Here is a 24,566-nt window from a genome sequence, read left to right as displayed (position 1 = left end):
TGGCGGGGCACAGAGGGTTCCAGGGGGTGGGGGAAGTACACGAACGATAGGGGAGAGTCATTGTGAGGGCGTGGGTCGTACAAAGGAAGTGAGACGATTAGGGCGCCACTCTAACATTTTTTATCACTCTTCCCTTTTTTTCTGTCTCATTCCTCCCTTTCTCTTTTCTTCTTTCTTTCCTTTTTTTCCCTTCTGCCTCCCCCTATCTATATGTATGTTTTCCAACCAATTTCTCATTTCGAAATATCCTCACCTTTTCTCCCAACTTATAAACAGTATTTTTCTTTCCACACACAACTCTCTCTCTCTCTCTCTCTCTCTCTCTCTCTCTCTCTCTCTCTCTCTCTCTCTCTCTCTCTCGATCTATTTGTCATTTATCGACCGATTATTTTCAAATGACTCCTTAAAAAATTTTTTTTTAATTTATTTTTTAATTTATTTTTTAATTTATTTAAATAATAAATTTATTTCTAAATTTATTTAAAAATTTATTTAAATAATAATTTTTTTTCAAAATCGTCATAGATTTTTTCCTTCTAAAAAAAACAAGAAATTATTTCCCTTGTGCGTGAACAAAAAATCAGTAAATTCAAATTTTTTATTATAATCGCATTTACAAAGTAAAATATACAAATTTAAAATTTGAAGAAAAATGAGCTGATATGTTACCTCAATCGTAGAAAATTGACCATAATGCAGGATATCGATAGCGAATTTCCCGAATTTTGGTATTGAAAAAAAAAAATTTATTTACTTACGACAATAAATATATTATTCTATTCCTACTATATTTGAAAGATATATTGTACTATTTTTTCTTTTTCTCAACTCTAGTCCTGTACAATTTTATTTTACATAATATTATACAATGTACAAATATTTGTACAATAATGAATCCCAAAGTGGGTAAAAAAAAAAATTCTTTTTTTTGTTTAATATGAAAATGGTATACCTATGTAATATATATATATTGATTGATTCAAAAATGACAAGACTATATTTTTCCATGTTGGGGGAAAAATATTCCAAAATCGATGACAAAGTATTAACAGAATAAACAAATTTCGTACAATTTTAGAATATCTTTTAAGAGTATAGGTATAATGTTACGTCTTGTCAATTTTGATAATAGGGAGGAAAAAAAAAATTATATACGCTTTAACTTTTGAGTGACACCCTAGACGGGGAGATGGTGCGTAGCATGCTATATGTATATATGATGGTGATTGATAAAGTCATTCGATTTGTGTGTTTGTGTCAGCAAAATAACATTATATGGGAATCGAAGATGATAACGATCTCCTTGTTTTAATCTGTTTGCGATTTTTTTTTTTTTTTTTGCTTTTTTTAACCCCTCGTCGTCGATTATCCATCCCCTTTTTTACAATATATGTCCTCAAGTTAATACTCATCACTGTACAATGATATTCTTCTTTTTTTTGTTGATATCCTCATTTTTCACTCTCGCCCATTTACCATTCCTTTAAAAATTCAGTCGAGGAAACTCGAAAACAACGCGGCAGTGCAGGAATTTCTTTGGTACCTTTTTACCCCAAACCTCCGGTTGTTTTGGTCCCGTTGGTCCGTAGGTTGGAGTTCCTCCTATCGTCATCTGGAACAAGTCAATTAATTTCGTTAATTTCGTTAAATTCGAGAATAAAAATCATAAAAATGGAAATTAATGAAGTTAGTAGCATATAATCTTAAAAAAATTAAATTTTTTCCGTATTCTTTCATTAATTAATTAATTCATTCATTTATTATAGAATGATTGAATGCTTCTTAAAATTTAATTCTTATAAAGAATTTTATTACCAAATTTTTAAATAATTAAATTCTTTTGATGAATTTTAATCAAATTTTTAAGAATAATTACATTTTTCGGAAAATTCGATTAAAATTGTAGAAAAAAAAGAAAAAGAATTTTTTTATTTACGAAAATAATTGAATTCCTAAAAAGACTTTTATTATTTACGAAAATAATTGAATTCCTGTAAAAAATTTTATTATTTATGAAAATAATTTAATTATTGAGACGAAATTTATAAAAAATTTAATAATAATTGAATTCCTCTACAATTTTTATAATTTATGAAAATAATTTCTAAATGATTGAGTACAATTTTATTAAAAAATTAAAAAATTTTTTTTTTAAATTAAAATTTTGTAGGAAAATTTATTAAAATAGTAAATATTAAAAATCATTAAAATCAGAACATTTTTTTCAAATATAATTGAAATTTAGAGAAGAATTTTGTTATTTATAAAGATACTTATGATTTTAACGAGAATTTTTTTTTTAATTTTGCACATAATTGAACTTTTGTAAGAAGAATTTTATTATTCTTTTGAAAATAATTAAATTTCTACAATCATTTGCAACTTTTCTAAAATTAAATTCTTTAAAATGTTTTTATACCTACATTTTTGTATAAATCCATTATTTTTAATAATATATAATATTGTTACTGTAACTTTTTAAAAATTATTTTCATTTTCTATTATTATCTAAAATTTAAAGTAAAATTCATTTTTAAATCAATTTTTAGTAGAAAATTCTACGAGAATTCAATTATTTCAATACAAAAGGAAATTATTTATTGAACAATTCAATGTTTCTTAAAATTTTATTCTTATACAGAATTTTTTAAACAAATTTTTAAATAATTGAATTCTATTGACGAATTTTAATAAAATGACATTTATTGAAGAATTCGATTAAAATTGAATTAAAAATAATTGAAATTCTGCAATAAATTTTATTATTTAAGAAAATAATTGCATCCATGTAAAAAATTTTATTATTTATGAAAATAATTGAATAAGTACGAAGGAATTTGCAAAAAATTTTGTTAATTGAATTCCTGTGAAATTTTTTTATTTTTAAAAATAAATAAATGTTAGTATAGAATGCTATCAGATTTTTTTTTAATAATTGAATTTTTTTGGAAAACTTTATTAAAAAATAGTAGATATTGAAAATCATTAAATTAGAAAAATTTTTTTGAATATAATTGAAATTTTTCGTAAAATTATATTATATTTTAGGTAAATAATGGAAATTTTGCGTAAACTTTTATTAAAATTTTTGAAAATAATTAAATTTCTGTTGAAAATTTTATTTAAAAATAGTAGATATTGAAAATTATTGAATTGAAGAAAATTTTTGAAAATAATTGAAATTTTGGGTAAAATTATATTAAATTATATTATATTAAAAAAATATTTTTAAAAATATCTTTTGAAAGAATATTATATTATTTCGAAATAATAAAATTTTAGAAAAGTCTATTAATTTTGTATGATTTGATAGCCAATTTGAATATATAAAGACTGAGAGACTTGAATAACTAACATATCTACCTGTTTTCTTTTTTTCATTTTTTTGGGGGTAAAATAAAAAAAATTCTTCAGAATTATGAAACAAATTTTATCTCCTGATAAAAGTTGTACGTCTCTCGAGCTGCTATTGAATAGAAAGAAATTTTCCAAAAGTTTCTTTTTAAAAGAAATAACATTCACAGAGACTTTGAAGTAATATTCTATATATTTATTTGATTCAAGGAACGAGAAATATTTCAGAATTCCAGGAATTTTGAAATACTTCTAAGAATATTAAATAAATCAATGACAACAACTTTTATGTAAATAATTTCAAAAATTAATTTTTGACTGTAAAATAAAATAGCGTTGTTCTGTTAAAAAATAATTATAAATGATTGTAATCTTAATATAAAAAATTACTATAAATTACATAATATAAAAAAAATATATTTTTTTATAAATCATAGTTTTTTTGAATAATTCCGGAAAAGTTTAATAATAATAATATTTAAAAGTGTTATATAATCCACATGTGATAAATTGCAATTCGTTGAATGGAAGTGTTTAATTTTGAATAATGAATTTTTTAACTGCAAGTAAAATTGTTATGTCTGCACTCAAAGGGATTTTTTTTAATGCTTCAGATGGAAAAAACGTCTTTCGATAAAACGCACCTCAACACTTTACAAAAAAAAAAAAGAAAAAAAAAGAAATACTAAGCGACACTTACGTACTTTATAGCGGAAAGAAATACATTCGGGTAAAAGTAAAAATATCTTTTACTGTTTTTTTTTAAAAAGAAGAGAGTGAGAGACAGAGAGAAAAACAAAGTATACTGGATGTTACTTTATCTGAAATGGAAATTTAAAACGGGACGATTTTCTCAAATTCTATTTCAAAATTATTTTTCCAAAATAAAGAAATATTCTCGTTTTTTTCTATCAATTTTCAGTCATTGGGAAATTTAATCCTGTTTTTTTCAAAAATGAAAAAAAATTTTACATTTTCCAAGTTTTTATAGTGCATGTAATGAAAAAAAGGGAAAATAGAAAAAAATTAGATAATCTAAACAGAAATTTAAATTATGTAGTAAAAGGAAACTTTCGTTCTACGGGAAATTTATTTTTGAAATTTTCGGTTCAGTAGAAACAACAATTCCAAGTCGGACGGAAAAGATTTATTAGATTGTAATTTTAGTTTACGTTTGTAAATGCAAGTTTTCGTCAGAACACAAATATTTACTTTCGAATATTTAATTAAAAATATTTAACATTAAAAATTTAAAATATTTAACCTTAAATTCCTGTCTCAGTGGTAAAAATAATTTTAGGTCAGACAGAACATAATTTTTAGTGGTAATTTTAATAAAAGTAGTAAAAACAAAATTTCGTCGGAGAAAAAAAATTTATTTTTACACTTTTTAGTAGATAAGTTATACAATGGAATATTTTAGTAGAAATAGTATTTTTTTAGTTTAAAAATTTTCGTCTTCATTTGTGAAAATATTTTTAGGTCAGACAGAATTTTCTAGACTATAATTGTAATTATAATTGTTCATAATTGTTTATAATTGTTTATAATTGTTTATAATTGGAATTAGTAATTTTGTAATTGAACAGCTAATTAAAAAAAAGAGTAATTGAAAAAATTTTCCAAGTAGTCGAAACGAGCTTTTGTCAGACAGACCTTTTTGATAATTGTAATTTTAATTTCAGTAGTAAAAACAATTTTTCGTCAGACGGACAAATTTTTACCTTTCTACAATTTTTATCTCTAAATACATTTTAACTCGGACCCAATCACTTAAGTAGTAAAAGTAAATATACAATTTAGACAGAAAATAAAAATTAAGTAGTAAAAATGAACTTTAGTCAGACAGAAAAAAATGTATTTTTAATAATTTCCTTTCCAGTGGAGTTAATAAATTTTAAGTCTCGTAAATAATTTCAATAATAAACGTTTGCCGAAACTAAATTTAATTTCACGTTCATTCTCAAAGCAAATGTCGAACTCGTTCAATGTATTTTACCGTTAGAAAATTGACTTTCCTAAGATGAGTGATATTCAGGACATTCTACTAAGGATGCTTTAGAAACAAAGGCTGACAAAGTAACAACTGCATCAAACTCCAAGCTGAAACCATCTAAATTAAAGGAGAATATCACTTTGAGTTGCATTACTCGAAATTAAATTCCATTAAAATTCAATGAATATAAAATTAATCGAGAAAATTTATAAACGAACGTAAAATTAGTAATATTAGTTTATAAATTTCCCCCCACAAAATGTTTCCTCCTCAGTATTTTTTATACTCTAGTTAATAAAAATAAATAAAAATATTTTCTTCCTTTTTTAAAATTTAATATTTTTTAATATTTAGTCCATTAACAAAATTTCTTCGATATTAACAAAATAAACAGAAATTATTTACAAAAAAGAATTTTCTAATCGATAAGTTAAAATTTTCTTTTTTCGAAAATTGAGACATTTTTATGTTCTAAAGAAAAGGAAAAAAATATCGTTTCAAGTAACAGTTTTTTTTTTTTTGAAATATAAAGAAGAACGAAAAACAACAGAACACGAGAATAGAATATATGTAAAATGAATTATAGAAGATGTAAATTGGAGCAAATATTGGAAAATGAAAATATTCTTTTAAACTAGGATAAAATGGAGAATTGGAGCAAAACCAGTCTGGAAGACCATTAACAAAAAAAAAAGTAAGCAGAGGAGAATAAAACATTAATTCGACTATCAAACTGTGGAGTTGACGTAAAGTTTTTCTTATCGAATTTACTGTCAGAAAAAAAAAATTCTTCATCAGATATATATAATATGAATAATATACGAGGAAATTCTCAAATAAACTAATTGAGAATATTCCAATAAAGTGAAATTTTTGTAGAGTAAAATTTTTTTCCATTAAAAAAAAAAGAAGTGCATTGAAAAATTAAACTTTTATCTATAACGATAAATGGTTGAGAATAAAAAAAATTATTTTCGCAAGGGAAATTTATCTTTTATTTTATAAATTCTTGTATCAAAAGATTAGAGTTTTTATTTGAAAATTAGGCCAAGAACAGTTAAAGAGTGTTCATTACTTCTAAAAATTATTAAAAATAAATGAGATTTGAAGAGGGTCGTCGCGTCGCTTCGATCTGCCTAATGGTTATATTTTATTTAGTAAACTTTATTAAGCATTAAGAGTATTTTTTTTCTAAACGTGTCAGTTTTTTTTATACGAAATTTAAAAAAAAAAAACAATTTATAAAAAATTAGGAGCAAAACAATAAAATTTTTTTTTCTGTAAACATTTTTTATTGCCTAGGAGACTTAATCAAAGTATTAATTTTTTATTTCTATTATCAAAGTATTTTATTGTCGTTGAAAATGAAAAAAAATAAATAAAAATTTAAAAAATAAGTAAAAAATAAAAAACTAAAAGTAATAAATAATAATAAATAAATACATAATAATATTGTATTTATTGTATTATTATACAATAAATTTTAACATTGTTTAAATTTAAAATAAGTAGAAACTAATATTTCTAAAAGAGACAAATTTATAAAAATTAGGAGGAAAAATAAAATTTTATTTCCGTTGGGTTAATTTTTTTTTGAGGTTAAAAAATTTAATTTAAAATTCAATGAGTTGTAGAGATAGGGGAAAAAAATGTCTTGATCAGAAATTTTCTCCTTTTTAACTTGAAAGGATGGAGTTATGGCGAATTTAGGAGAGTGAAAATTTATGGTCTCTCTTCTATACCTTTCGCAATTTCTTTTATCACGGATTAACTATACCGGTAACTTCTTTTTACCGAAGAAGCTTTTGAAAGGGATGAACACCTTTTTCGAAGCAATTCAGTTTCGAGTTTCTACTGTTTTGACTTTATCGGTTAGCAGTAGATTTATATTTACACTTTTAGAATTTGCTGTAAAATTTTTTTTTATTTTCCACTCAGGCACTTAATCGATCACTAATGGGTAACGTTTAAACATTATTTAAATACAAATTTATTATAATTATTATTATTTACTAATGTTATGAAAAAAAATTATTTTTAGTAAAATTAATATTATTTTACTTTTTTTAGATCTAAATTTTATTTCTAAGTAGTAAAAGTATTTTAAGTCAGACAAAAAGGTTTTTTTCAAAAAAAAACCTTTTTGTCTGACTTAAAATAATTTTACTACTTAACAACATTGTTTATATTTCTTATTCACATATTTTAAGTAGTAAAAGTATTTTAAGTCAAACCAAAATGTAGTAACCATTTTGTCTGACTTAAAATACTTTTACTACTAAAAAATTTTTTTTAGATTTTTTATTTACATATTTTAAGTAATAAAAGTATTTTAAGTAAGACAAAAGGGACAATTATTATTATTTATTAATGTTATTAAAAAAAAATTTTTTTTAGTAAAATTAAAATTATTTTACTTTTTTAGATCTAAAATTTTTTTTAAGTAGTAAAAATATGTTAAGGCAGACAGAAAGATTTTTTTCAGAAAATACATTTTTGTCTGACTTAAAATACTTTTACTACTAAAAAATTGTTTTTAGATTTTTTATTCACATATTTTAAGTAGTAAAAATATTTTAAGTCAGACAGAAAGGTTGTAACCTTTTTGTCTGACTTAAAATACTTTTACTACTAAAACATTGTTTTTAGATTTTTTATTCACATATTTTAAGTAGTAAAAGTATTTTAAGTCAGACAGAAAGGTTGTAACCTTTTTGTCTGACTTAAAATACTTTTACTACTAAAAAATTGTTTTTAGATTTTTTATTCACATATTTTAAGTAGTAAAAGTATTTTAAGTCAGACAGAAAGGTTGTAACCTTTTTGTCTGACTTAAAATACTTTTACTACTAATTTCTTTTTTGACTTTTTATTCACATACTTTAAGTTGTAAAAGTATTTTAAGTCAGACAAAAAAGATTATTATTATTTATTAATGTTATTGAAAAAGAATTAATTTTAGTAAAATTAATATTATTTTACTTTTTTAGATCTAAATTTTTTTTAAATAGTAAAAGTATTTTGAGTCAGACAGAAAGGTTTTTTCAGAAAATACATTTTTGTCTGACTTAAAATACTTTTACTACTAAAACATTGTTTTTAGATTTTTTATTCACATATTTTAAGTAGTAAAAGTATTTTAAGTCAGACAGAAAGGTTGTAACCTTTTTGTCTGACTTAAAATACTTTTACTACTAAAACATTGTTTTTAGATTTTTTATTCACATATTTTAAGTAGTAAAAGTATTTTAAGTCAGACAGAAAGGTTGTAACCTTTTTGTCTGACTTAAAATACTTTTACTACTAAAAAATTGTTTTTAGATTTTTTATTCACATATTTTAAGTAGTAAAAGTATTTTAAGTCAGACAGAAAGGTTTTTTTCAGAAAATACATTTTTGTCTGACTTAAAATACTTTTACTACTAAAAAAATTGGTTTTGTTTTTTTATTCACATATTTTAAGTAGTAAAAGTATTTTAAGTCAGACAGAAAGGTTGTAACCTTTTTGTCTGACTTAAAATACTTTTACTACTAAAAAATTGTTTTTAGATTTTTTATTCACATATTTTAAGTAGTAAAAGTATTTTAAGTCAGAAAAAAACTGATACAACATTTTTGTCTGACTTAAAATACTTTTACTACTTAAAATATGTGAATAAATGTTTGCTATTAATAAATAAAAGAATTTATAAATTAAAATATTAGAAAAATAAATAGCGAAATTTTAATGGTAAAACAAATTCAGATCTAACTTAATAATTTTTTTTCTGTTTGACTTTCAAAAAGTTAATATTTGCATTTACGTTTGAAATACGTGAGTTTCAAAAGTTTTCGGTTGAATTGAACTTTCATAATATGCAATATTCTTAAACTCGACAATTTAAAGATCAATTTTAAAGAAAGATGGTTCGAGTCAGTGAAAAACTTTCCGAGTGTAAATTTCTTTTAGTGCTACACTATACCGTTGGGAATTGTTCGACTACCCCTTTATGTACTTGAAAAGCAACTTTGAAATGTTGAAAATATAAAAAGTAAATTTTTATCCTAAAAAACAAATGTAATTCTAAAAATAGAGTAAATTTTATTTCATTTCTTTTCTCTACTAAACTAAATACTTCTTTTTAAAAATGAATTTTGAATTTAAAATTTTAATGTTAAAAATAAATTTTATGGTTCTACTACTAAATATATTTTTACAATCATTAATGTTTAATTTTAAAACTAAAATGTTAATTTCAAAACTAAAATTCTAATTTTAAAAATAAAATTTTATTTCATTTCAAAATTAAATTATATATTTATTTCAGAGAAAGAAATTTAGAACAAAATTTAAAATAAACATTTGTTAATTAAAATTTTCAAAGTTTGAATATAACTCTATTTTCGCTCTTTCAATTCCCAAATGGAATTCCGTTTAATCCTGGAAGCTGTGTCTCTCTCTCTCTCTATCTCTCTCGGTGTGTTTCGAAAATACCCTATATATTGTTTGTGTCAAATGAGATTTTCGAGAAAGTCATTTAACGAAAAATAATGTACAGTTAATACGTAAATATATATAAAATAGGTATATTTATATGGAAATTTAAATATATCTAGACAGTGAAGAAGAAACGAGCCAGAAATTCCAGATTTTAGTGGGTACTATAATATACATAAGTCACCTATCGTAAAGTTTCGACATTGCATTTTATTCCCAGTGGGAGATAACGTATTTTTCAGATAAAAATAGGCAAAAAAGAAAAAAAAACAGAGAAATGGGGAAAAAAAGTGGAGACTAATAAATCTTCCTGACTGACACGGAAGTAGCGTTATAGAAAGATCTGGCTTCGAAAAATCGTTTCGTTGTTGCATTTTCACAGACGATAATGCATTCAGATTTCCAATCTCAATTGTGTACGAGTGAAACTAACTTTTCTCATGTATATCCATACCAAAATTGGAGGAATTTACATTGACATTTTTATTTTTCTTGACAGCAATGATAGAATTTTCAACTTGTCAAGTTTTTTTTTTTTAAACTTAGAGAGAATTCATTCCAAGACTGCGCTTTCTTCAATTTAGGTTTTTTTTAAAATTATTTAATTGTATTGTAGCAATTTATAAATTAATGTTAAATTTAATTCTATTTATTAAAAATTAAATTTAAATTAAATTCTTTTTATAATCGTAATTTAGAAATAAGTAGTACAAGTAAAATTAAGTCAGACATAAATGTTTTTTTTCTACATTTAGTGTTTAAGTAGTAATGTCAATTTTTGGTCAGACAGAGGGTGGTAAATAAACAATATATTCCGAACTGTAAACACTTTTAATTTTGGCCTAAGTAGTAAAAGTAAATATTTAGTCGGACAAAAGATAGACATTTATAGTTTTGTTAGTCTGTAAGTAGTAAAGCTAAAATATAGTCAGACAGAGGATGTCAAAAAAATATTCTGACCTGTAAAGACTTTTAACTTTGGTCTAAGTAGTAAAAGTAAATATTTAGTCAGACAAATGCAGTTATAAATGTTTACGATTTTAATTAATTAGTATTTAAGTAGTACTGTTCAATTTTAGTCAGACAGAGGGTAGTAAAAAAAATTTTGAATTATAAAAACTTTAAACTTTAGACAAAAGTAATTTTATTTTCAGTGGTAAAAACAATTCACGAAATCAGTAAAAAGTACATTTTTAAGTCAGACCCTTCAACAAACAAGTATTTTTTTTTAAAAAAGACAAAAATTTTAATACAAGTAGTGTAATCGACGTTTAGTCAGACAATAGTGTTAAATATTTGAAAGTTTTTCCTCTAGTAGTAAAAGTAATTTTCAGTCAGACTGGGCGGATTTATAAGTTATTTTAGTTTAAGTGGTAAATAGCAAACTTGGGAAAAAAAATATTAGTTTTTAATTTTTAACCCAAGTGGTATAAGTAATTTTTGATCAGACGGGGAATGATGAGAATAATTTCAGGAATTAATTAAGGAAATTAATCATTTGTTTCGTTTTCCTTTGAATAATTATTATCTGTGACAAGTGCCTGTGCTGAATTTTAATTAATCGATTCACTCTCTCAATTACGATGCTAGTTATCGTATTAATATGTAGTCCAATTTATTGACAATCTACTTACAATGAACTTTAAATCAATTTCCGAACCGATATGTATGTTACACAAATCAATGTAGGTACTGTCACTGTACGCATAAATCTTGTTTATTATTTTAAAAAGAAATGCTCTTCACTTTCACTTTTTTGCAAAAATTATAAATTATCGGCAAATTATAAAATTCACAGAAAAAATTTGTTAAATTTGTTGCCTGTAGTTTTCTGTATTTATATAATTTACTTTATAATTTATATATAATTAACAGTTATTGGATTTGCAACTTTTATAAAAGTAGTAGAAGTAAATTTTAAGTCAGACAGCAATAAATTATTTAGAATTGGTAAAAAATGAGGAGTAAGTAGTACAAGTAAATTGTAGGCAGACAAAATAGTCGAAACAAATGAATTTAAAAATTCTCAAAAAGCTATTTAGAAAATTTTTAAAAATAATGGACTTATATAGAAAAAATGTTAGTTAACAGTAAAAAAAATTTAATTCTAGTTAGAAATTATTGCAGAAATTCAATTGTTTTCAAGAGTAATAAAATCTTTCGCAGAAATTTAATTATGTTAAAAAATAAAAAAAATTCTTCTTAGGAATTCAATTATTTTCATAAATAATAAAACTCAATGCAGAATTTCAATTATTTTTAATACAATTTTAATCGAATTTCTCGGAAAATGTAACTATTCTTAAAAATTTTATTAAAAATCGTCGAGAGAATTCAATTATTTTCAAAAGTAATCAAATTCATCGCAGAAATTCAATTATATTCAAACATTTAAAAAATTCTTGTCAAAATTTCAATTATCGTTATAAATGATAAAATTCTTCTCTGAAATTCAATTTATTTTCAACGAATTTTAATGAAATTCTTGACAAAAATTTCAATTATCTTTATAAATATTAAAATTCTACGAAAGAATTTAATTATTTACATAAACAATGAACATTTCTCTGAAAATCAATTATTTACAAATGATTTTCGAAATTTCTTGTCAGTAATTCAATTATTTTCATAAATTATAAATTTTTTTTCAAAAATTAAATTATTTCCATAAATAATAAAAAATCTTTTTAGCAGTCTTTAAAATTATTTTCATAAATAATAAAAATCATCGCAGAATTTCAATTATGTTCCAAAATTAAAAAAAAAATCTCGTCAAAATTTCAATTATCCTTATAAATAATAAAATACTTCGCAAAAATTTAATTATTTTCAAAAATTTGTTTAAATTCTCGTCAAAGTTTTAATTAGTTTTTATAAATAATAAAGTTCTTCGCAGAAATTCAGTTTTTTTGAAAAAATTTTCATAAAATTCTTGTCAGGAATTCAATTATTTTCATAAATAATAATTTTATCGCAATTTTTCAATTATGTTGGAAAATTTAAAAAAAAAGAACAGTCGCGTCAAAATTTAAATTATTTTCAAAACATTTTAATAAAATTCACCAAAAGAATTCAATTATTTAAAGAAAATTTTTGATGTAATTCTACGCAAAAATTTTATTATTTTCATAAAATGATTAGAATTTTCACGCAAAAATTCAATTATTCACAAATTTTTTGTAAATTTTTTCGCAATATAATTCAATTTTTTTTATTATAAATAATAACATTTTTACAGAGATTCAATTATTTTTCTAAATAATAAAATTCTTTTTAGGACTTGAATTATTTTCATAATTAGTAAAATTAAAAAAAAAATTTTAAATTATTTTTAATAAAATTTTAATCAAATTCCTCGATAAATGTAATTATTATTAAAAATTTTATTAAAATTTGTCAAACGAATTCAATTATTTAAAAATATGTTGGTAAAATTCTTTATAAGAATTTTGAAATTTGAATTTTAAGAAACATTCAATTGTTTAATAAATTTTTTATTTGCATTTTATTTGTATTTAAATAATTGAATTCTAATAGAATTTTCTAAGAAAAATTGATTTAAAAATTGATTTAAAAATTAATTTCAGTTAAAATTTTAGATAATAATTGAATATTAAAAGCAATATAACGTGAATTTTTAGAAATAATTTAATTTTAAAATTAATTTTTTTGAAAAAGTGTAATTGATTTTTTTTCTATATTATTTGAAGTCTTTATTTTCTAATATATATTTAATTAAAGAATTTACGAATAATTGAAATTTGTAAAATTGAATATTGTAAATAAATGGATTTTGAAAATTGTAGAAGAACTTTTTTGAAAATTTATTGATTTAAAGAAAAATTTTTGTGAAAAATTCTTGAAAATAATAATTGAAAATTGTTTTAGTCAGGCGTAAAATCTATTTTAAGATAGAAAAGAAAAGAAGAAAATTTAAGAAATGTAGTGAAAGTAATTTCAAGTTAGACAAAGTTGTTAAGATATTAAAAATATTTTTTGAGTAGTAGAACAATATTTTAGTCGGACATACTAGTTTCTATTTTTGTAACAATAGTAAAAGTAGTACAAGTAATTCTAAGTCAGACAATATGTTACAGTGTTAAATATGTAATAATATGTAACATTACAAAATTTTACAGTGTTTATAAATATTTGTCGTAAGTAGTACAAAATAGTTTTAGTCAGACATGATATTTTTTATTTTGAAATAATAATAAAAATATAACAATTAAAAAACAAAACAAAACAATAAAAGTACTAAAAGTAATTTTCAGTCAGACAAAACTGGTTTAGTGTTTATAAATATATCGTAAGTAGCAGAAAATAGTTTTAGTCAGACGTAGTTAAAATTCAAGCAAATTTTACAAAAGTAGTGAAAATAATTTCAAGTCAGACAGAGTTTCTTTAATAATTCCAATTTAAGTAGTAAAAGCAATCTTTAGTCAGACCAAAAAAATGAAAGTATGAATGAAAGAAAATTAGGTTTCGAATAATAATAAAAGAGTGGTGAATGTCTCATCTTTTTTATCTTTTTATCAGATTGACAACTACTTTTTTTTTATATAGACTGAATCGTATTCGACTGACGTGAAGATTGCGTCGTTCCTGACCTCAATGACATTTCTATGTAAGAATCCATTTAACATTTTCCAAGGAAGAAGAAAAGTGGTGTATAGTAGTAAGACTGCGTAATTACTCATTTGAAAAGCTCCCGTTGTTCAGGAAATTTTTAATTTAAAACGAGCTTGTATCCGAAAAAAAGGTGGAAAAATGTTGACCCGGAAAGTTTTTTTCTCTCTCTCTCTTTCTTTTTCTTTTTTCAAGACTCGATTCATAGTATAAAAAAAACACCCCCTCCCGCATGATACACCAAAGAAAGCGCAAAAATTCTCAGGAAAAATATGAAAAGAAAAGAATTTCGCATAACATATGCATCGCTTTGAATTTTTCCCTTCAAGAAGATATCTTTCCCGAGAAAGTTCAGAATTATTTATAAAAAAAAAAATAGAAAAGAAAGAAAGAAAGAATCATCTCTCAAGATTTACTTTCTTTACCTCTGATATTTGACGATTTAGAAAACACCATTCTTGGTTCATGTATAAAAATTTATGATAAATCGCAAAAAGTGACAACTTTAGAGGAGGAAAAATAGGGAAAACAATTTTTCACTTTTCGTCACTTGGATTTTTTTGTTTTTAAAAATTGTTTGAAAAATAAAGTATTTAAATTTGAATTATTTTTCAGTTAGGAAACATTTTTATTTTAATTAAAAAAATTGTCAGGCAGTAGTAAAAGTAGTGTTTAGTCAGACGCATTAGTTACAATATTTTCAATTTTCAAAAAAAGTAGTGAAACTCAATTTTAAGTCAGACATGAAAGCTTGAGAATTGTAAACTTTAATTGAAGTAGTAAAATCAATGTTTAGTCAGACAGAAGTTTTTAGTTTATTAATTTTCGTCTTTAGTTGTAAAAATAATTTTAAGGCAAACACAAATTAAATAAATAAATAATAAAATAATAATAATAATAATAATAATAATAATAATAATAATAATAATAATAATAATAATAATAATAATAATAATAATAATAATAATAATAATTATAATAATAACAAATAAACTTTTCATGTAAGTAGTAAAAAAAAGTTGTAGTCAGGCATATTTTTATACTATTGAGAAAATAGTAAAAGTAGTAAAAGTATTTCTGAGTCGGACATTTATAAATACATTTATTTTTGACATAAAATTTTGTAGTTTCAAAAAATTCATAACAAGTAACCAAATTGTAGATTGAAAAGCCATCAAAGAAATTACGAACAAAGAATAATTTGTTTTATTGAAAATTTTATTATCTTTATATTACATTGATGCTTGATGTCTTTATAAGGGCACGTTAATTAAATTAGTAAATTTAATTAGTGGTTTTGATAAACGCAATTTCTAGTGGCACTCGAAAGAGACAAATTCAATGTTGATTTTATAAAGACATGTTTCGTGATGTATCGGAAAATTATTAATAGAAATTATAAATTTTAATGAAAATCAAAGTAAATTATTTCGAATCAAAATGATATTTTTGTTTTCAATAGAAGTAATAAAAATAATAAAAATAATAATGATAATAATAATAACAATAATACAAGTAAAAATAAATAAATAATAATAATAATAATAATATTAACAATAATACAAGTAAAAATAAAAAATAATGATAATAATAATAATAGAAGTAAAAATAATAATTAATTTGTAAATTTATTCCCGAATGATAAAGGCTTGAATAGTATCAATAGACTGAATAAAGGTACATTTACAGCAAAGTAAACAAAAAAAAGACTAATAATTCTGTATAAACGTTATTGAATTATTGGACGAACAGGTCGATTCAATCTTCGAACGATAAAAGCAATTTTCATGAACCTGTTCAATATATATATATACGAAGAGCTCACTGCCTAAATCTATTTAATCACGATGAAAACAAAGCAGATAGTATTACGTAAACATATGGACCACTGATCTCCACCTTGATAATAATAGAACTGATTTTTAAAAGCAGTTGATATTAAAATTATTTTCCATTCATTTCAATCAATTTAAATTAATCAAATTGATAATTGTCAATCAGAAAAATTGATAACAGAATCAAACAATTATTCATATTATTTTTTTTTTATTTCAATAAAAAATGTTGATTTTCAGATAAAAAGGAAAAAAAAAATTTTAGTGAAACAAAGTAGTTTCAATTTTTTAAACAGTTGATAAAAGTGGTTGAAGTAAGTTTAGTAATTTTAGATCAGACAGAATTTTTATCATACATTTCAATACAAGTAGCAAAAAAAATATATAGTCTGGCGAAAACGTTATTATTTATACGGTAACTTTTTGTAATTTTTATAAAAGTAGTAAAAGTATTTTATGTGGAAACTAAAAGAAGAAAATTTAAGAAAAGTAGTGAAAGTAATTTTAAGTCAGACAAAATTGTTAAAATATTAAAAATATTTTTTGAGTAGTAGAACATTATTTAAGTCGGACATACTAGTTTCTATGCTTTGTAACAATAAAAAAGTAGTAAAGGTAATTTTAAGTCAGACAAAACTGTTATAGTGTTCATAAATATATATATCGTAAGTAGTAGAAAATAGTTTTAGTCAGACATGGAATTTTTTTTTTTGAAATAATAATAAAAATACAACAATTAAAAAACAAAACAATAAAAGTAGTAAAAGTAATTTTTAGTCAGACAAAACTGTTATTGTGTTTATAAATATATCGTAAGTAGTGGAAAATAGTTTTAGTCAGACATTATATTTCTTATTTTGAAATAATAATAAAAATATAGCAATTAAAAAAACAAAACAATAAAAGTAGTAAAAGTAATTTTCAGTCAGACAAAACTGTTATTGTGTTTATAAATATATCGTAAGTAGTAGAAAATAGTTTTAGTCAGACATGGAATTTTTTATTTTGAAATAATAATAAAAATACAACAATTAAAAAACAAAACAATAAAAGTAGTAAAAGTAATTTTCAGTCAGACAAAACTGTTATTGTGTTTATAAATATATCGTAAGTAGTAGAAAATAGTTTTATAGTCAGACATAGTTAAAATTCTAACAAATTTTACAAAAGTAGTATAAATAATTTTAAGTGAGACCCTAAAAAATATTCTGATTCACTCTAAAAATGATTACATACTTAAAAAATTGTTCTATTACATTTTATTTACATATTTCTTTAATTGTAAAATTATTCGAAAACATCAATAAATTATTTTTTAAATAAATATTTAATCATTATAACTATATTTCACAGGAATTAAGATTTGCAACAAATTTCAAATTAAAATCTTTAAGAAAATAAACAACTTATAAGAATATTATTATAAAACATGAAGATATCAATCACTCCGAGTCTTCGACTCGGAGTAATCGCTTTCTTCATGTTTTATAATAATTTTAAATTTCTATAAAATTTTCAAAAAAAAAAAAAAATTAAATTATTTACAAAACTTTTAATAAAATCCTTCCCAAGAATTCAATTATTTTTTCAAGTTATAAAATTTTGCACATGAATTCAATTATTTAAAAAAAAAAATGTAATAAAAATCGTTGTAAGAATTCAATTATTTCCATAAATAATAAAATTTTTCATAGGATTTCGCAATTGTTTAATAATTATTTAATAATAATTATTTAATTTATTTTAAATTTTAAATAAAATTCTCGAAAAACGTAATTATTTTCAAAAATTCTTTGCAAGAATTAAATTACATTTTACAAATAATTAAATTCTCTGCTGAAATTAAAATATTTTTAAAATAAAATTTTTAAGAATAATTTCGTTTTTTGAGAAATTTCATAAAAATTGTATAAAGAATAACTGAAATTCTGCCAAGAATTTTATTAAAATTTTTTAAAAATAATTGTATTTCGGAGAAAAATATTATTATTTATAAAGATAATTGAAATTTTGACAAGAATTTTTGTAAATTTTTGATCATAATTGAATTTCTGGGAAGAATTATATTAATCTGTGAAAATAATTGAATTCTTTTGTCAAATTTTATTGAAATAGTAGACATTGAAAATAATTGAATTATGACAAAATTAAATTATTACAAAGAATTTCATTAAAACTTTTGGAAATATTTTAATTCCTTGAAAAAATTAATTTAAAAATGTATTGAAAATATAGGCAAAAGTTTTTAAAATAATTCAATTTCTTTGATATATTTTAATACCATTTTGTATGAAGAATAATTGAAATTTTGCCAAGAATTTCATTAAAAAATTTTTTTTGAAATAATTGAATTTCGGAGGAAAATTTTATTATTTATAAAGATAATTGAAATTTTGACAAGAATTTTTGTTAATTTTTGAACATAATTGAATTTCTGTGAAATTTTTATTATTTATAAAAATAATTAAATGTTCGCGTAGAATTTTATTGAAAATTTTTTTAAGTAATTAAATTATTTTGGAAAATTTCATTAAAATGGTAGATATTCAAAATGATTGAATTGAGGAAATTTTTTGAAAATAATTGATTTTTGAAGGAGAATTTTATTATTTTTAAAGAAAATTTAGAAGATCCAAATTTTATAAAAGTGGGATAAATAATTTTAAGTCAGACAAAACTAAATTCATTAAAAATAGTGTAAATACTTTTAAATCAAACATATGGTTGAAATATAAATTATTTTAAGTAGTACAAATATCTTATAGTCAGTCTTATTACTTGTAATTTTGTAACAATAATAAAAGTAGTAAAATAAATTTCAGGTCAGACATAATAGTGAAAATTTGTGCCAAAATTCAATTAAAGTAGTAAAAATAATTTTAAGTCAGACAGAATTGTTTTAATAATCGTAATGTCAATTTAAATATTCAAAAAACAATTTTTATTCAAACAGAAATGTTTCAAGGAAAAAGTATTTTTACCAAAATTACAATCACTTAAAACTTTAAAAGCGGCTTTTAAAAAAATTTAAATTTTCATGAAAGACACAGATTTCAATATTGACAATTAAACACGAAAAAAAATTTGTTTTTCGATAAAACGGTAAACGTTATTACATCGAAGAGAGATAAAGTAGAACAATTTGTCATGTGATACACAGTATTGTCCAGAATTCTGACACTCGTTTGGACATGTTCCAAAAATTTTACCAACCCGTGCAGAAATCGCCACTTTTGTTCCCGATTACCGCCCTGGCCCCGGTCGGGATTTCATGATCTGGCCCCGACTTCGTGGCCCCGACCAGGACCAGACCGGGTTTGCCCAAGGATCTACAAACAGCGCACAATGGGATTTTTTTTACAATTTACTGTTCAAAACTGTCTACAGCCTACAATTCTTAACCGGTTTCAGTATTCTTTATTTTAAATTAAAGGCGAATAAATTCTTAAGACATCCCTTAAGGTCAATTTTTTAGTTCTTAATTGTTTATAATTTTTATTTTCAATCAAAGTTAACAAATTAATACAATTTTTCAAAAAAGGAGGCTTATTTTCTTATTCCGTTGCTGCATATGATCTGAATCAGTTCAAATTAATACAATATGACCACCATATAATTAATAAAACAGAAAGTAATTTATATCAATTGTTATAAACAATATTAATTAACAAATAGTTAACTTTGATTTCTTTCCACTAAAAAATGTTTTTTTTACCTTTTCTTTTTAATTTAAGTTCATTTAAAGAATATTTGCCCTTTTTGATTATAAAATAACTTATTTAAATTGTTATAAACAATATTAATTAACAAATAGTTAACATTGATTCCTATTCCACTAAAAATTTTTTTTTCACATTTTCTTTTTAATTTAAGTCTATTTAAAGAATATTTGTCCTTTTTGATTAAAAAATAACTTATTTAAATTGTTATAAACAATATATTAAATAACAAATAGTTATGTAACTTATGCTCCTGTCCACCAAAAAAATTTTTTTTCACGTCTACTTTTTAATTTAAGTTCATTTTAAAAATATGTGTCCTTTTTGTTTAAAAAATAACTTATTTAAATGGTTACAAATAATATTAATTAACAAATAGTTAATTTTTGTTCCTTTCCACCAAAAATTTTTTTTTCACGTTTACTTTTTTATTTAGATAATGTTAAAAGACCACGGATATATAATATTAAATATTTAAATAAGTTATATTATAAGCAAAAAAGACATATATTCTTTAAAAGAACCTAAGTAAAAAAGAAAATTTGCAACAAAAATTTTCTGTTGGACAGGATCATAAGTTAACTATTTGTTAATTAATGTTGTTTATGACAATTGAAATATATTACTTTATGGGTTTTTAATTGTCTGCTGGTAATATTGGATTAATTTGAACTGATTTAGAGCATGTGCAGTAACGGAATAAGAAAATAAACGTCCGTTTTTAAAAAATTGTGTTAATTTGTTAACTTTGATTGAAATTTGAAAATAAAAATTATAAACAATTAAAAACTCAAAAATTGTCCTCGAGGGATGTCTTAAGAATTTATTCTCCTTTAATTTAAAACAATAGGACAAACGCACCAATTGTCGAAGGTGAACCATTTGTCGATGTTATCATGGTGATAACCAAAAATATTGCCTAAAATGTTAAATTTTTTTGTGGTTATAATATTAACATATTATTTTTGACATTTATAACTCTTAAAAACTCTTAATTGTTTTTCACACTTAAATTGAAATTCCATGTTTAAGGCAAAAAAATAAATTATTATTAATTAATAATTTTTAGTATTATTGTGAATTATTAATAATGAAAAAATTTTTATTATTTTAAAAAATAGTTAAATTATAAATAATATAGAATAAATAATTAAATTAACAATTTTTACCATATTATTATGATAAACATATTAATTTATATATATATATATATATATATATATATATATATATATATATATATATATATATATATATATATATATATATATATATATATAACATACATTTTTAATAATTTTTCTATAAATAAATATGATACAGTCAATTTATTATGATAACACTGTATATAACGGTCCCATGATTCAAAAGGAAGTTTAAGCGAGGTCGCTTCCAAGCTTGCGTGGCTATGCGGTATGTGTATTCGACTTGCGTCCTCGAGGTCTAGGGTTCGGTCCCCCGTGCGTGCGATATTTTTCCGTCTTAGTTTTAAGTGTTTTGTGTATAATTCTTAATAATGTTACATAAAGTATAGGTTTAAATAATTATTAACAATAATAATAATTATAAATAATTATTAATTTAAATAAGATAGTCTGTCTAAATTAATGAAAGAAAATAAGAAAAATATTTTTTTTAAAAACTTAGTCCAATAAAAGCAATTCTAATAACTATTTACATTTTTAATGACACTCATAAAAGTTTATTTACTACAAAAATATTAATAATAATCATTAATATTGAAGTAAATACTCCCCATTCTTTAATAATCAAATAACAAGCTTTAATATAATAAAATGCAGTCAGTATTGGAATTCTACCTGGGTAGCGAAAAGATCGGGGGAAATCCCATGGCCCCGACCGGGTCCCGACAGGGCGGCCAGATCGGGCAAAGTGCCATGGCCCCGGTCAAAATTTCTGCACGGGAATGTTCAAAAACCGGAAATCATTATCTCTCTCTATTCTCAAAAAGCAAAAAAAAAAAAAAAAATTGAAAAGGGAAAAAAATATTCCTCTCTAGGGTGTATTCTATAGTACTTTTTTTTTGAAATGCATCCTCATAGAAATTTATATCCAAGAGACTAGAGTGATGAATCTTTTATTTTTCAACAAAATTTGTGAAGGAAATTTTCCAACATTTTTAGAACTCAGTACGCTTGACACAATTTGGATTTATATTCTCACTTAAATGAGATAGTAGTAGAATTTTTACTTAGTAAAATTGGAAAAAAAAATTCTAAAAATTCTATACGTAAGAACAAGGTATAATAACAATTGTGAATTTTCTTCAATTTCAAATTAATATTTTCCATTATTTTTATTTTCTTTTCAATTTTTTTCAGTGAAATAATAAACAGGAGTGGAAAAAAGGATTTTTTTTTGTATCAATTTTCAATATTATTGGCATTTGAGATTGTGTACGAAAAAAAAGATGATTTTTCTATATATTAATTTCAGTGAAAGATAGATGGAAACAATTTTTTATTTGGATGACATATAAAAGACTTTATTTTTAGCTTCAAATTTTACATTCAGTCGTAGTTTACGATTTCAATAGGGACATTTGCCAAAAAAAAAAAAAAATTTTATGTAGGTCTTGCTTTATAAATGTCTACAAAATCGATCAATAGGAAGTATTTTCTTTTTTTTTACTTTATATATTGAAAGATTGTGCATTAGTTTTCAAAAAATTTAGTATTATATTCACGAGCTATGACTCTTGGAGAGAGATTTAAAAAAAGAATGTTTTAGTCTCGAACTGCATTTCGTGTTTTAATGTTTGTACAGAAAATGTAATAAAATCTTTTGGTATTGAATTTTATTCTAAAGTTTATTGAATATATTTTCAACTAGATGACAATAGCGGAAGTTTCAAACAGATCGTAAAAAAATAGTAAACAAAGAATTTTCTATTTTGCGAGGGAAATTTAATTATTCAAGAAAAATTAATGTCTTATTTTTTTTAGAAAGAATTTTTATTGAATAATTCATTTTTTGTCGACGTAAGTTGAAATTTTTTATTTTTTAGGATTAACTGCAAGACAAATGATCACTTTAGGTTCGAAAGACAAAGTACGACTCTCGATGTAGTCGAGAAACGAGAAACGTTGTTATCGTCAGAAATTTTTGTAATTTTTCCAATAAAGTTAATCTCTTTGAGTCAAAAGACAATTTACTGCTGAGGACAAGTGCCAACTTTGTAAATATCAAAATTTTGCATTTAGGAATTTTTTTGAACACTTTGGATCGAGATAAACCGAAATAAATTTTAATGTATAAGTAGTAAAAACAACCTTCAGTCAGACATAGTTGTTTAAATCAATTGAATTCTGATATGAGTAGAAAAAGTAATTTTTCTGTTATACAGTCTTCCTTTAATCAATTTAATTGTAATTAAAATAGTAAAAACACACTTCAATCAGGCAGAGCTGCTTTAACCATTTGTATTTTTATAGAAGTAGTAAAAACAAGCTGCAGTCAGATACTGCAGCATTCATCAATTAAATTTTCATCTAAGTAGTAAAAACATTCTTTAGTCAGACATAGACGATTTAATCAATTTAATTATAATAGTCAGTAGTAAAATCAAGCTTCAGTCGGACAGAAAAGTTATTGTCTGAAAAAATTTATTCTCTTTCTTAGTAAGTAAAAAATATTTTAAGTTCATCTTTGAGTTAAGTAGTAAAAGTAATTTTCAGTCAGACATAGCTGCTTTATGCAATTTAATTTATAATACTAGTAGTAATAACAAATTTTAGTCAGACAGAGCAGCTTTTATCAACTTTATTTTAATATAAGTAGTAAAAACAAGCTTTAGTCAGACCTTAACTTGAATCAAGTTAATTTTAATAATAATTAATAAAATTTAGTTAAAGTTTTGTTGAAATGTTATTTCAAAAAAAAGTTTTTTCAGAGGTATAAAAATTTCAAGTCGCACAAAACTGTTATGATTTTTATAAATATAAGCATATAAGTTCTAGATACTTTTGCAATTTCTTAAATATTCAATATTAATTTATGAATTCAGTTATTTTTATAAATAATAAATTTGTTTTAGGAATTTAATTATTTTCGTAGATAATAGAGCTCGTCGTAGAATTTTAATTATTTTTTTTAGTACAATTTTAATCGAATTTCTCGAAAAATGTAATTATTCTTAAAAATTTGATTAAATTTCGTCAAAAGAATTCGATTATTTAAACATTTTATGTTAAAATTCTTTATATAAGAATTAAATTTAAAAAAACATTTATTAAATTATTTACTTTTGTATTAAATAATTGAATAATTTTAAAAAGGTCTCAAATAAAAATATTTGAAAATTTGAATTTTCTATACAAAAAAATCACAATTATTATCTTTATCAATAAAAAAATTCTTCTTCAAAATCCAATTATGTATTTTTTAAAATTTTAATGAAATTCATGTCAAAATTCTAATAATTTTCAAAAATTTTCCTCATTTCAGTGATTTTTAATATCTACTATTTTTAGCAAATTACCTAAAAGAATTCAATTATTTGAAAACATTTTTTATTTGTACACGAAAACATTCAT

At 22.2% G+C, this 24,566-nt stretch overlaps 1 protein-coding gene across 2 annotated transcripts in view; it reads right to left on the bottom strand.

Moving 5' to 3' along the window:
- Positions 1-564: 564 nt before the first annotated feature.
- Positions 565-24,566, bottom strand: part of LOC122504273 (potassium voltage-gated channel protein Shaw) — an 83,093-nt gene continuing 59,091 nt past the window's right edge. For both annotated transcript variants that reach the window (XM_043615303.1, XM_043615304.1), the window contains exon 5: positions 565-1,612. In XM_043615303.1, coding sequence (XP_043471238.1) covers positions 1,548-1,612 — 65 coding nt within the window. In that variant the 3' untranslated portion in view covers positions 565-1,547. The remainder of the gene's footprint in view (positions 1,613-24,566) is intronic.

The sequence above is a fragment of the Leptopilina heterotoma genome, unplaced genomic scaffold, assembly GCF_015476425.1.
Source record: "Leptopilina heterotoma isolate Lh14 unplaced genomic scaffold, ASM1547642v1 Lhet_287, whole genome shotgun sequence".
Classification (NCBI taxonomy): domain Eukaryota; kingdom Metazoa; phylum Arthropoda; class Insecta; order Hymenoptera; family Figitidae; genus Leptopilina; species Leptopilina heterotoma.
The sequence above is the reverse complement of the archived record's forward strand: the minus strand, read 5'-3'. Positions and strand labels throughout refer to the sequence as shown.